The sequence below is a fragment of the Apodemus sylvaticus genome, chromosome 18 (assembly GCF_947179515.1).
Source record: "Apodemus sylvaticus chromosome 18, mApoSyl1.1, whole genome shotgun sequence".
NCBI lineage: Eukaryota > Metazoa > Chordata > Mammalia > Rodentia > Muridae > Apodemus > Apodemus sylvaticus.
The window spans coordinates 34,974,507-34,988,526 of NC_067489.1; the positions used below are offsets into that span (position 1 = coordinate 34,974,507).

Sequence of the window (14,020 nt, forward strand, 5' to 3'; positions counted from 1 at the left end):
CAAGCACACATGCTCCACTATGTTCATAGCAGCCTTATTTATAATAGTCAGAACCTGGAAAGAACCCAGATGTCCCTCAACAGAGGAATGGATACAGAAAATGTGGTGCATTTATGCAATGGAGTACTGCTTAGCTATTATAACAATGACATCACGAAATTCTTAGGCAAATAGATGGAACTAGAAAATAACATCCTGAGTGAGGTAACCCAATCACAAAAGAACACACATGGTATGTACACACTGATAAGTAGATATTAGTCCAAAAGCTCGGAATACCCAACATTCAATTTACAGACCTCATGAAGCTCAAGAAGGAAGACCAAAGTGTCAGTGCCTCAGTCCCTCTTAGAAGGGGGAACAAAATAGTCCAGGGAAATACGACTGCCCTACCTGGGGATCCATCCCATATACAGTTACCAAATGCAGACACTGTTGTGGATGCCAAGAAGTCCATGCTGACAGGAGCCTGATATAGTTGTCTCCTGAGAGATTCTGCCAGAGTTTAACATATACAGAGGCTGATGCTCTCAGATAACCATTGAACTGATCATGGGGGTCCGCAATGGAGGAGGTAAAAGAAAGGACTGAAGGAGCTGAAGGGGGTTGGTACCCCATAAGAACAACACCAAATATCAACCAACCAGAGCTCCCAGGGTATAAATCAACAACCAAGTACACATGGAGGGACTCATAACTCCAGCTGCCTGGAGTTATGTGGCAGAGGATGGCCATCAACAGAAGAGGCCCTTGGTCCTGTAGAGGCTAAATGCCCCAATGTAGGGAAATGTGAGAGCAAGGAGGCAGAAGTGGTTGGGTGGGAGGGAACACACCTTCATAGAAGCAGGAGGAGTGGGGATGTGATATGGAGTTTCTGGTGGGAAAACCCAGTAAAGGGATAGCATTTAAAATGTAAATAAATAAAATATTCAATAAAAAAGAAAATAATTGAGTTAATACACCCTTTTGATAAATTCCACACATTTTAAACTGGTCACTTTCCAAACACAGTATTGTCTAAGACAAAGTTTGAGAATCACTGTGCTCAGCCAGGCGATAGTAGTGCACGCCTTTAATCCCAGCACTTGGGAGGCAGAGACAGGCAGATTTCTGTGTTTGAGGCCAGCCTGATCTACAGGGTGAGTTCCAGGACAGCCAGGGATACACAGAGAAACCGTGTCTCAAAAAACAAAACAAAACAAAAAAAACCCAAAACAACAACAACAATAACAACAAAAATAAAAATAGAGAATCACTGTGCTCATGATCCCTGTGTTTATAAAATCACAAATGACCTAGCTAATCAGGTATCCTCTATGCAGGACACATTCACAGAGGTAGATGCCCAACTCAAAATGGACACCAATTCTGTTTGTTTAACTTTTGAGTTTTGTTTGGTATAGTTATTTTATTTTTTATTGTTGTTTCCTTGATGTGTTTTATGCATGTGTGTGTGTGTGTGTGTGTGTTTTGTTCTGCTTCATGTGTTTGTTTGAGAGAGAGTGGGGTGAGAGAGACAAAAAGACAGAGAGAGCACATGTTGTAGGGTGGATAGAGTGGTGGGAAATATCTGAAGGGAGTTAGGTAAGGAAGAAAAGTATAAAAAACCTAATACATGAAAAAGTTTAATTAAGAAAAGTAAAAAAAAAAAACAAAAAACAAAAAAGCAAAAACAAAACAAAACAAAAACCCCCGAAACTACACAAATGCCAGAAAGCAGGAGAGAAGGGTTTGAGAAGCTGGTAGGGGAAGTAGGTGATTCTTTGAGAGTGCTAACACCAGCATTTGTTTCCAAGATAGTGGAAATCACTTCAAACTTCTAGCCTCTTGTATGAGAAATAAAAAGTAGCCACTTAAATAAAATGAAAAATTTAAAGTAGCAGCAGGGAACTAAGACAACCACTAGTAACGTTAAAATGTGCAAGCAATTCACTTCACTTCCTATTCTTATCTTTTCTCTTTTCCCCTCTTCTTCCCTGTCTCCCTCCCAGATTTTATAGGATATGAAAACCTGCCCTGGTTATCAGAGACAGGTGCATGATGCAGGTAGATTTTCCGATTTACAAAAAACACAAAAACAAACAAACAAAAAAACAAACAAAAGAATCCAAAAAAACTAAACAAAACAATAATAAAAAAAACATTCATGCAGTTGTGTTCAGGTGGAGTTAAGATGTACACGTATTTTTTACATGCTAGAGTGAGTTTAATTCTAGGAACTCATGGAATGAGTGACCAGCATGATTATGAAGACTCAGTAGATAAAATGCTACCATGACGGTCTCATGCTGCAGGCCTCAACAGCTACCAACTAAATTATATCCCTTCTGTTCTCATTTGTTAGGCATTGCCAAGACTTCAATTTACATGGACACATCAAGATGCAGAGCTTATTCTCAGGGGGATCTGTGATTTAGCTGAAGGGTCCAATTCACACTATGCTCATTTTCCTTCAGCACTAACTTTTCCAAATCTACCAAATAAATCTGGCCAGTAACTTAATCAGCTCCTATAGGTCTCGATGTTGTTGTAGAAAGGCTTACTCCAAGTCTGCAAGTGTTGTATAAGACAGGTGATTACTGACACAGATAAAATGAACGAGTAATGAGAGTGGACTAGATGCGAGGAGACAGGGATCTAATTCCCCTGTCTGCCACTGAGTACTGTGTTCATTTCCTGAGAGTAGTTTATCCTGAGACAGTGTGCCAAGAGACACTAATAAAATGCTCTCAGTACCGCGGAAAGAATGAACTTCTGCAAATGTCTGTTCACATCAATGCTAAAACTTATGATTGGCATCATACGCCATTGGTTTGATTAATTTAATTTTTATAATGTTCTAACGTTTAAAGAATTTATTATGGAATACATTTAAACATTTTTTCCTTATTTTCATATCATTTTATACTTCAGAACCTTGAAATACTTAATAAACTACTTTTCTTACATTGAATTCGATATAATTCATATAACATGTTCAAACTCTTTTTATATACTTACACAGTTTAGAGAAAATAAAAGGAAACCAAAATGATAAACTAGCGTAAAATGTCTGCACAGGAAAAGCTTTAAGAGCAAGGGGATCATTTAACTAATACACACCATTAATGATGCTTATTAATCTGCTCTAATATCTATGATAACCTCCAGTATTTCCTGGTACCTTATTATGTGTCATGTTTACATGGGCCCATAATTACTTCAAACTCAGATGCTTCTGTAAGGTGTGAGCGTTTGTTATCCTTACATCTTATGGCTAAGGAACCAATGACTGAGATACTAATTACCTTCTTCATCCCAGAAATCGCTGCAATTCCAGAACAGAGGCATCTGGATACTAAGACACCTGAGGCTCCTATCCCTGTCCACACAGATCCCATCTCTTCTGCAGCCTGCATTCCTCACAGTGGACATGGTATCAGCACACTGAGAATGCCTGTTTCAGTCACGAATTATCACTAACACAACTTCCCTTTTAAAATCTCTGATATTTAGCTGCCAATGAGCAAGAATTAAATTTTTTCTTTTGTCTTTTATTTAAAAAGTTTATTTATTTTATTATGTATATGGGTACACTGTCACTGTCTTCAGACACACCAGAGGAGGGTATCAGATTATAGTGGCCCACCATGGGATTTCTGGGAATTGAACTCAGAACCTATAGAAGAGCAGTCAGTGAGCCATCTCTCTAGCCTCTTCTTTTAAGTCTTTGAAAATGCTATTTACTTTTTTCCAGTAACATAAATTAATCAAGAGTCATGGATTTTCAAATTGTATATAAGCCATTTTACCGCCAGTGAGCATCAACATTTAATTAGTATGTTAGACTTAGATCTACAACTTGTACTTTTTTTATATTAAAAATATTGTTAAACACTTATGGCTATTAAAACTTATACTTCAAAATTGCCAATATTTATCTTAGTGCATGAATGACACAACTATTAATATAAGTTTCAGATAAAACTTAGTTCTTCTTGATAACTCAACAGCTAAACTTCTCTATAGTATGAATATCTGTAGATTCCTTATGTGCTATAAAATGTTAATAATTTTTAAGGTATTGCTTTACCCTGAAATTTTTAGCTGACACTTATAAAGATAATTTAAGTGACATTATGGATATTTTGATACAATGAGGCATTAGCTTTTAAACAAGGGTACGCTTATCTTTGAAAGATCCTTTCTTTATGTACACATATTCATCCTTGAATATTTAAAAGTGTTTTTAAAAGTATGTATACATAAAGGGTTTTTGGTCATCTTATAATGCAGTAACAACACAATATTGTACTTTTGTAGAACTATAACATGAGGCTTTTCTATTGTATATAAATGTGTGTGCAATAGTAATGAAATGATTGGACCACCTAACAGTTGGTCTTGTTAATAGGTGATATTTTTAAAAAGCACATTTGCTTTTGTCATGCTATGTATGAGAAAAATAAACTACATATTGTTTATATTGTTGTTTCATACTATAAATAATATTACTTTTAAAAAATTAATATTTTTTACTCTTTGACAATTTTATACACGTGTACAATGTATCTTAACCACATCTATTACACTTGTACTGCCCACCTTCTCTTTCCCCTGAACGATTCCCACAGGAATCTAATGCACAACTCTATGTCTTCTTCTTTTTATAACCTACTAGGTTCAATTTAAGCTGCCTACAAGTGCACAGGTGTGGGTCAATTCACATGTGCATGACTATGGGTCTATCCACATGTGCACGGCTGTGGGTCTATCCACATGTGCATGGGTGTGGGTCTATCCACATATGCATGAGTGTAGGTTGTCCACATGTGCACGGGTGTGGGTCTGTCCACATGTGCACAGGTGTGGGTCTGTCCACATGAACATGGGTGTAGGTCTGTCCAAATGTGCATGGGTGTGGATCTATCCACATTTGCATGGGTGTGGGTCTGTCCACATGTGCACGGGTGTGGGTATTTCCACATTTTTACGGGTGTGGGTCTGACCACATGTACACAGGTGTGGGTCTATCCACATGTGCATGGGTATGGGTCTATCCACATGTGCATGAGTATAGGTTGTCCACATGTGCACGGGTGTGGGTCTGTCCACATGTGCTCGGGTGTGAGTTTGTTCACATGCACACAGGTGTTGGTCTATCCACATGTGCACGGGCTTGAGTCTATCCACATGTGCACAGGTATGGGTCTGTCCACATGTGCACGGGTGGGTCTATCCATAGAAGCATATAGCAACATGCCAGCAGCACTTCCCTGAATAAAAATGATGCCTCCCTCAGCAGCCATGAATATCACTTTATACCTGCTCCTGTTCCTTTTGCATTTTCTCAAGGAGACTTTAACTATCTCTGAATATGAAATAACTGGTATAAATTTATATTTGCAATTCCTAGATGCTTGTTTACTTTCTTTTGCCATTTTCTTCTTTTGTCCAATGTGTTTTATTTCTTTTGACATCTATTCAAATTCAAGGCAAATAAGGATAGTAAGAGTACTTAAAATTACAATTATAGTAGAAATAGTATGTAAAAAAAAAAACACAAATTTGACCCAGAGTGTATCTCAATTTATTTTTCTTTGTCTCTTTCCTTTACCCAAATCCTACATGTTGAACATTTTAAAAAATACTTCTTGAAAGGAGAAAACCAGGCCTTGAAAGAATCAATAATTTTCTCAGTATGTTAAGCAAAGTAAATCTGACTGTTGCCCAACAGCTCAATGAATTCATGCCTTACATCTTTGTGAATATGGATAGGTTGAACTGTATATGTTATACTATATGATAGATGGGACTTTGCATATGTAATTAACATTTTCATCAGTATCCCAGGAGATTTTTTTGTTCTCCTGAAATGTTCAATTGTTTGGCAATGTAGACTAAATAGCAAAATATGGCAAGGCCATTAGTGCTGCCTAATGTTTTTGTCAACTTGACACAATCTGGACCGGCATATGGTTAACCTGTGATACATAATCTTGTTTGAAGATTGATGTGGTAGGATCTAGCTCATTGTGGATGGTGCCACACCTTGGTTGGTAGCTTCGGGTGCTTTAAGAAAATAAGTTGAGCCAGCCATAGAGATCAGGCCAGTAAGCAGCCTACCTCCATGGCTTTTGCTTCAGTTCCTGCCATCAGGTTCCTGCTTTGAGTTCCTGCCCCAACTTTTCTGGATGATGGACTACATGTTTTAAGATGAAATAAAGCTTTCCTTTCACGTTGTTTTTGGTCATGGTGTTTTGTCACAACAGTTGAAACCTAGTTAAGATGTCATCCTATGAATAATTAAAAGAGGAACATTTCCTAGCTGATGGACAAACATGAAGTGAGAAAAACATAAGACGTTGGAGAAACCCACAGGAAGCAAGAGGTTGAAGACACTGTGCCTGCAGGCAGGATCCCTGAGATGCATGAGAAGAGATGTGATCTTTGAAAAGTCACATGGCTGTCATCCTCTTACACTCAGAAAGTAAAGGGGGAAAAGATACTGCAAAAAACACCCAGCTAATATATGATGCATAAAAAATTGGACAATGTATTTATCTAAAGCAAAGTTAATGATATCTTAAAGAAAGTCCCTATCTCTGGCAAATAGAAGAACTTTGGGCAACAAATTGAATCCTTTGACAGAACTATGTAGAGAAGTTGTTTTTAAAAATATTTATTTTTAAATTATGGAATTCACATACAATTAAAGGGAGTTGCTTTTATTACGAATGTCTACAAACTTCACATTAATCAGTTGCGCTTTTAATATTTGTTTTAACAGACATTGAGGGAAAAATAAGCTATGGAAATGTAAGGCAGCAAAGACCTCTGATAAGACAGCTCATTTGTGACAATGACTGTGAACTGCACACTTACTTTGAAACTGGACGCCATTTTTCATTTAGAAATTTGGAGGGGGTGTAGAACAGTATTGTCTATTGTCCCTGAAGTTTCCTTACTAGGAAGGTTAAGAAACAACTAGAAAACTGAGCGCAATGATTACTCTCAGTATATAAACCTGAAGAGGTGTCCCTAGAGGAAATTAAGTGACCGTGCATCACGCTTCTTATCAAGCAGCACAGCCAGTTCTCCTGTGCCTTGTCAAACTGCTTCTTCCTGGCGCCTGAGTGCTACCTCATTCTCAGATTTGGACAGCTCTGAAGAACAAAGGAAAGGATGATTGTAAAGCTGACCACATCAAAGTGGGCTAATGTAATAGACAGGAATGAGAAAACAAAAGCCAGGTAATAAAAACAAACCAGAAAGTATTGATTCCAGCCCCACAGCACACTGTTTAATTTAAAAGACGGCTCTTCAGAAAATCCTTTCTTGTGTTGTCAAACAAGTCCTGGAACCTGTCTATCCTTCCGATCATTCCATTAGAAAGACATAGAGGTGAGATGCTCTTGGCTTTCAAACAAACAGGAGGGCACAGGGTACATGGAGTTGGATTTCTCCATTCTTGCTGGCTGCCACTTTTAATTGTTGCCACTTGGAGACAAGAGAGATACATTCTCCTCCTGCACTTCACTGCTTTCCGCTTTCAGCTAAGGCAAAAACAGATGTCTGTGTTGAACTAATAGTTTTCCTTTAGCTTGAAGACTTTCACCTTCCAAAGTCAGACTTATCATTTACCTTCCCTTTGTTCGGTAGGATGCTATTCTATGTGGACTACAAATGAAAGTGCTGATTGTGTTTGATGGATGTAGCCTGAAAGCGCTGAATTTGAGTCTGCTGTATAGAAAGGTTTATGTTCTTTATGTGCTAACTGGGTCTCAGAAGATAATTGCCTAAGGTGATATCTTGACCTAATAGTAAGGAATACAAAATAAGCAGAGTTTTAAATGATGATTTTGAACTAAAGTCTAAAACTCCTTTATCAAGGAATGTTCAGCACAGACAGATAATTAGATAACTTCAAGGAAATGACTACCAAGCAAAACTAGTCCACATAAGAGTAAATTAATTATGATTCTTGAGTAAACAGTTACGTACTATGGCAAAAGAGCAGCAATGCTACCGATTACGGTTTGAATCTAAAATTTCACCCTGATAGTTTATCTGTTAAAGGTTGCCTGAGAACCAGTCACTTTAAGAGCACTGTATTCTCATGGATTAATTGATGGATAAATGTCAAGGTAGATGAGTTGCTTAAATTTGGAGCCTGGTTTGCTATAGGTCAGTCACCATGGCAATTACTTTGAGGGATAATTTTTCATCCACACAATCTTTTTCTCTCCCTGACTTTGTTTCCCACCTTCACTGAGCACCGCTTTTACACCACTCTCTGCTGTGAGGCTAATCATGATCTCTGCTCTAAAAGTACAGAGCTATCCAAATGCAGACCTTGAGCACCAAACCTATAAAACAATGTGCCAAATTCTTTATGTCTATCAAATTGTTGTCCACTATTTTGCTTGTTTTTTTTGTCATCATGAATTTTGTTGTCACATGTATAACTAAAACACCTATGGCCAGGTAAGAGTGTGACCTTTAATATATACCCACCTGTACTCTAAGTACCCTAAATATAAATATTCTAATATCTTGAGCACGGTGAAAGTGATTTTGTTTCAGATATATAAACATAGCCATGGTTGAAATCATCCACTTATGTCTGAAATAAGAGTCCGATTTGAATTGAAAAAAAAAAAAAAAACCAAAATGACATTATTCATAAAGTGAAAGAAAGTAAGGAGAGAATTCATTTTAATTTTAATTTCTTTGGATATTGCTTAAATAGAAAACTTTCATGCTACTAATTTACAGTTCACACAGATCTTTTGTCACATGTACTTTGAAGTATTGTCAGAATAGTTACCTAATTTATATGGAGCACCCTGGAGTCAGCATCTCTTTGTAGTGTTATTTGTCAGAAGACTATGGTATTGCTTTATAGCATCTGTGGGGACACCAGTCAATCCCATGCCTTCATATTGTATTCTGTGCTCTGCCCAATGTTCTGTCCTATGCACATGAAATTATAAACTATATTTGTCTTTGATATTTTCATTTCAGAAGTGTCAGAAGCAAGAACAAAGCTGTTCTGCAGTTAGTAAATGGTATCCTGGAAAGAAGCGTGCGTGCGTGCGTGTGTGTGTGTGTGTGTGTGTGTGTGTGTGTGTGTGTGTGTGGTGTGTGTGTGTGTGTGTGCATGTGAATATGTGTGTGTCTGTGTGTGTATAAAGTATAGATATACAAAGGGCTATATAAATATGGAATGTTAACATAGGAGAAAGTCATACACAAGAAGGGTTTTCTCTGGGAAAAAGAAAAATAGAAAATGGTACCTCTAGTTTTGATATGTCATCATTAATCATGTATTCTTATACCACCTAGCCCCTTGTTTATTTTTGCTGAGTGATACAACTTTACATTTTGAACAGTAAAAGGCTTTCTAGACTGTTCTTTAACTATAACTATTAACTTTATTTCAAGACTATTTGAATACTAAATGTGGTATAATATTACATATTATATTCAATTTTCAGGAAGGACTTCAGCTGTCTCAGAAAGAATCTTCTCCACAATTGTGTGTGTTTTTATTAGGTTAAAAAATAATTCAAAGACCTTCATTACCGTACCTGTAACCTTTAGCTTCTCAGCCCCAATAGTGATCTCATCTTCATCTGCAGAAAACAGTACCCTGCCGTCTTCACTTGCTCTCACTTCAAATCTTTTACACTGTGCCTCAACAGCCTCAGCTCCTGCAGTCAGAGGGAAGGTTTGAAAATGAAGTTGGTATTTAGAACACCATTAACATACACTGTTTTTCATTAAGAAAAAAGAGGTACATACATTGGTCATCTTACCCATCTCTACTGCATGTTTTACATCTCAGTGAACATTTTTAAGTTGTTGCATTTTCCAACATCCTGATTTCAGTGAATATGACAGACTAGATTAATTGGTCATGCATATTAATTCTATATGTTTAAGGCTGTTCTAATAGGGTCTGTGGGCTCAGCCAGATCAAAACACATGGGATATCATGGCAATATCTGCTTTGATGTCTACCTGAGGGAAAAGTTAGTCATTCCCTTCACTTGGTATGTACTAGATGCTCAATAAATGGGGCCTGAGTGATTCACATCTTTCTCTGCAGTGAGAACACCACACCTACCTTGCTACCTTACTTCCTTTTCTAAAGCACTAATAATTTGTGACTTTTCACTACACATTTCATAAATTTTAGTGAAGATATCTTTTTACCACTTCAATGTTAATGAATTTAAAAGTTTGGCTCTATTTTATTTTCTATGACAATATAGCTTAATAATTGAGTTTTCATATTTCTCGAAATATAAGTTATTTGACTGCTTTAAAGTGCAATTCAAAATAGAAACAAATTAATCTTCATTTTTATTGTTGAATTATCCTCATCGATGCACCAAAAAATCATAAGACCAACTTCCATATTTGGAAAATGACCTCTTTAAGAGTTAGAAGGGATGTAGCAGGAAGATCTAACTGTATTACACAGGTGAGTTTCAGCTGACAGAGATTCCTTAAACATTGGGAAAGTTGGATATTTTTCCACATTGTTGATTTTTTTTTCATATTGCTTTCCACATTTTCATATGGAGCTGCACCTCGCAATTTTGCTCTACAAATGTATCATCTATGTTTTGCTAATTTTTAAGTAAAGCCCAACCCACTTAGGACCAGAGGTATGCCACGCCATACATATCTTATTTTTCAATTTTCCCTACAGCATCTTAAGAGGAATGCATCTTTATATTTCATTTTTGAAATTAGATACTTATTTATTTACATTTCAAATGTTATTCCCTTTCCCAGTTTCCCCCTGCAAACCTCCTGTTCCATCCCCCTTACCCAGCTTCTATGAGGGTGCTCATCCTCCCGTCCACCCACTCCCACCTCGCTGCCCTAGCATTCCTCTACACTGGGGCATCAAGCCTTCATAGAACTAAGGGCCTACCCTCCCATTGATGCTAGATAAGGCCCCTTTAGCTCCTGCAGGCCTTGTCCTGACTCCTCCCTTGGGGTCCCTGTGCTCAGTCCGATGGTTGGCTGTGGGCATCCCCATCTGTATTAGTCAGGCTTCTATCAGCAAGCACTTGTTGGCATCAAAAATAGTGTCTGGGTTTGATATCTGCATGCGGGATGGATCCCCAGGTGGGACAGTCCCTGGATGGCCTTTCCTTCACTCTCTGCTACATTCTTTGTCCATATATTTTCTTTAAACAGGAGAAATTCTGGGTTAAAATTTTGGAGATGGGTGGGTTGCCCCATCCGACAACTGGGGGGCAATGGCTAACCTCTGAATATCGTCCTATTTAGGAGTATATTCGATTTCAAGTGACAATTAGTAGGCAAATGCTAGCTTTTAAAGAGTGAATTTCCAACTCTTCCCTCTTTCCATCCATTTTGGTCTACTTCCTCAATCCTAGCTGGGTTTTTCTTCCACAACTAGCAATGGGTTGGAGGAAATGACACACTGTTAGGGTTGTACTATCTAAGGAACATTAAACAAGTTATGGTATAGAGAAAGAGCATAGTTGTGGCACAACGAAGGGGCTTTGGAGAGGAAACAGAAGGGAAAAAATAATGTATTATGTATTACATAATGTAATTGTATTATTACATTATTTTATAATTAAATTATAAAAAAAGTTTATGTTGAAATGGGATATATGCTTTTCCTAAATTTGGGTATTAAATAGATTTCTGGAATTTGAAAATGCTCAACTAGACCTAAGTTTAATTGGACAAAATTAACACTCCTCTCTTGGGCTGGCTGATTAAGAAAAGCATGTATTATATCTTTAAAATATTGTATCTTTTGAAAAGATTTTTCTCACTATTGAGATTATAACTTAATTACCATTTGTCTCCATTTGCTTCCACTCTCCAAACCCTCCCATGTGCCTCTTCCTACTTTTCTTCAAATTAAGGGACTCTTTTATTCTTTTTTTTGGGGGGGGGGCGTTTGTTTGGTTTTTTTTTTTTTGTTTTTTTTGAGATAGGGTTTCTCTGTGTAGGCCTGGCTGTCCTGGAACTCACTCTGTAGGCCAAGCTGGCCTTGAACTCAGAAATCAGCCTGCCTCTGCCTCCCAAGTGTTGGGATTAAAGGCATGTGACACCACTGCCCGGCTTCGGGACTCTTTTATTTTTTTTTTTCTTTATTAAAAAAAAACTAATTGTTAATGATCATTTGGCACTGAAGAAGAAATTGGTGTGCTAGGGAATATGTGTAAACTGGAGGTGAATCTCCGACCACTAATTACTAAACCAGCATGATCCCTAACAATAATATATGAACTTTTGCCCTTGTGCTCACAAACAGTGTAGTTTTCAACCATCATCAAGAAGTATTTTTTTTGCAGCAAATGAAAAGTACAGACAGTGATAATCAATCAAAGTCATTTATCTTTTACTTTTTAAATAATTGTTCTTACAGAATTTAATGATAATATTGAGACAAACATTGAAGACTTACTATCTTTGCTCATCATCTTGTTTTTATAAATATTAGTTCAGAGGGTGGGAGTCATTTGAATGCTTTCATCTATTCATGGTCTAATGTATGTTTTTCCATTAGTCATTGTACAGTAGTAACTGAGAATTAAAACATTGAGGCCAATGTGTTGACAAATTTGACTTTTAGGTTTACATAACTCAGTGTTTACATCTGTATTGCCGAGATTAAGTACACATTGGGCCTCAATGATCTGAAAATTATTATAAATCTTTTATGCATAAAACTTTAACATTTATGACATATCACTGTCTTCAATTATGCTCAACTTCTGAGCTAAATTGATTCATAAGTTCCATTTGATGGCATAGACACCCACTATTTAATTACACACACAAAAATACATGATATACACTCATGGAATACCAAGCGCTTTCTAAGAATAGTGAGGAAAGTCTTTATTCAGAAGATTTTATAAGAATATTAGAATATTATACTGCTTGTCACATAAGCTATTACAACTATTAGAAACTATCAGAAATATTTCTAAACTATTAGAAACAAGCTATTAGAAACTTCTGTAGAGTGCTATCTGGTGCTGGCAAAAGGAGTGGAAATTTTAATTCATTAACTTTAAATGAGCAAGGGCAAGTAAGCAAATTGCAGAATATTGATGCATGTAGAATACATGAGATGCATCTAAGCCATAAATTAATGCACACAAAAATCATCCAATTGAAAAACAGATATAAAATTAATACTTGAGACTGCACTTTATTCACTATATTAGCATAATTACAGATGGCAAAATTACAAGTAATTAACAATGACTTGATAGTAACTAAATGTTTCATATCAAAAAGTAATTATATAGCATCACATTTATATACATTGCCTTTTAAATCTACATATAGAAAGCAGTAAAATGTATAATTTATGTATAATCAATTTTTGGGACTATTGATATTTAACACTATTATATTGAATATCATGATACTGAACATAATATATTTGAACTATATTTGGTTACCTATCAATTGGTTATGTCTAGTATCACATTTTTTTAGACAAGGTCCAGTTATCCAAAAGTACAATTACATTAAGTATAAAAATAAAATAATAAATGATTGTCATTTCATTTTTTACATTCAATTGGTAAAATACTATAAATGGAAATTTTTCTTTGACAAGAACATCCATGGGTGCTTAAACAATACACTTGAAGGATATTTCTAGGCTCCCTTCAAAACTGATTCAAAGAAAAGAATACAATGATCTATGTGGTTATGTCTTCCTGTCTCCTACGTGTCTTTCTCAACAACTGTATAATCTGTTATTACATCCTACATTACACTACTTTAATTTTATATATGTATCAACATTTCCAAGCTCTCGAGTATTATTGAGCTTAGAAATTCTTATTTCAAAACAAAACTAGATTCACAATTCATCATTCAAAAATTCCGAAATTCCTTTTTAAACATTGCCACGAGTTATATATATATATGTGTGTGTGTGTGTGTGTGTGTGTGTGTGTGTGTGTGTGTGTGTGTGTATGCAATTTTTAAAAACAAAAACAACCACAGTCAC

General features: G+C 36.4%; 1 protein-coding gene across 2 annotated transcripts in view; it reads right to left on the reverse strand.

Annotated features, from left to right (window-relative positions):
- The window catches only part of Sgcz (sarcoglycan zeta), a 432,264-nt gene that overhangs the window by 28,120 nt on the left and 390,124 nt on the right, over positions 1-14,020 (reverse strand). The window contains exon 4 of one of the 2 annotated variants that reach the window (XM_052162263.1): positions 9,573-9,695. The exons of the other annotated variant lie outside the window; for it this stretch is intronic. Coding sequence (XP_052018223.1) covers positions 9,573-9,695 — 123 coding nt within the window. The remainder of the gene's footprint in view (positions 1-9,572; positions 9,696-14,020) is intronic. 2 annotated transcript variants of the gene reach the window in all.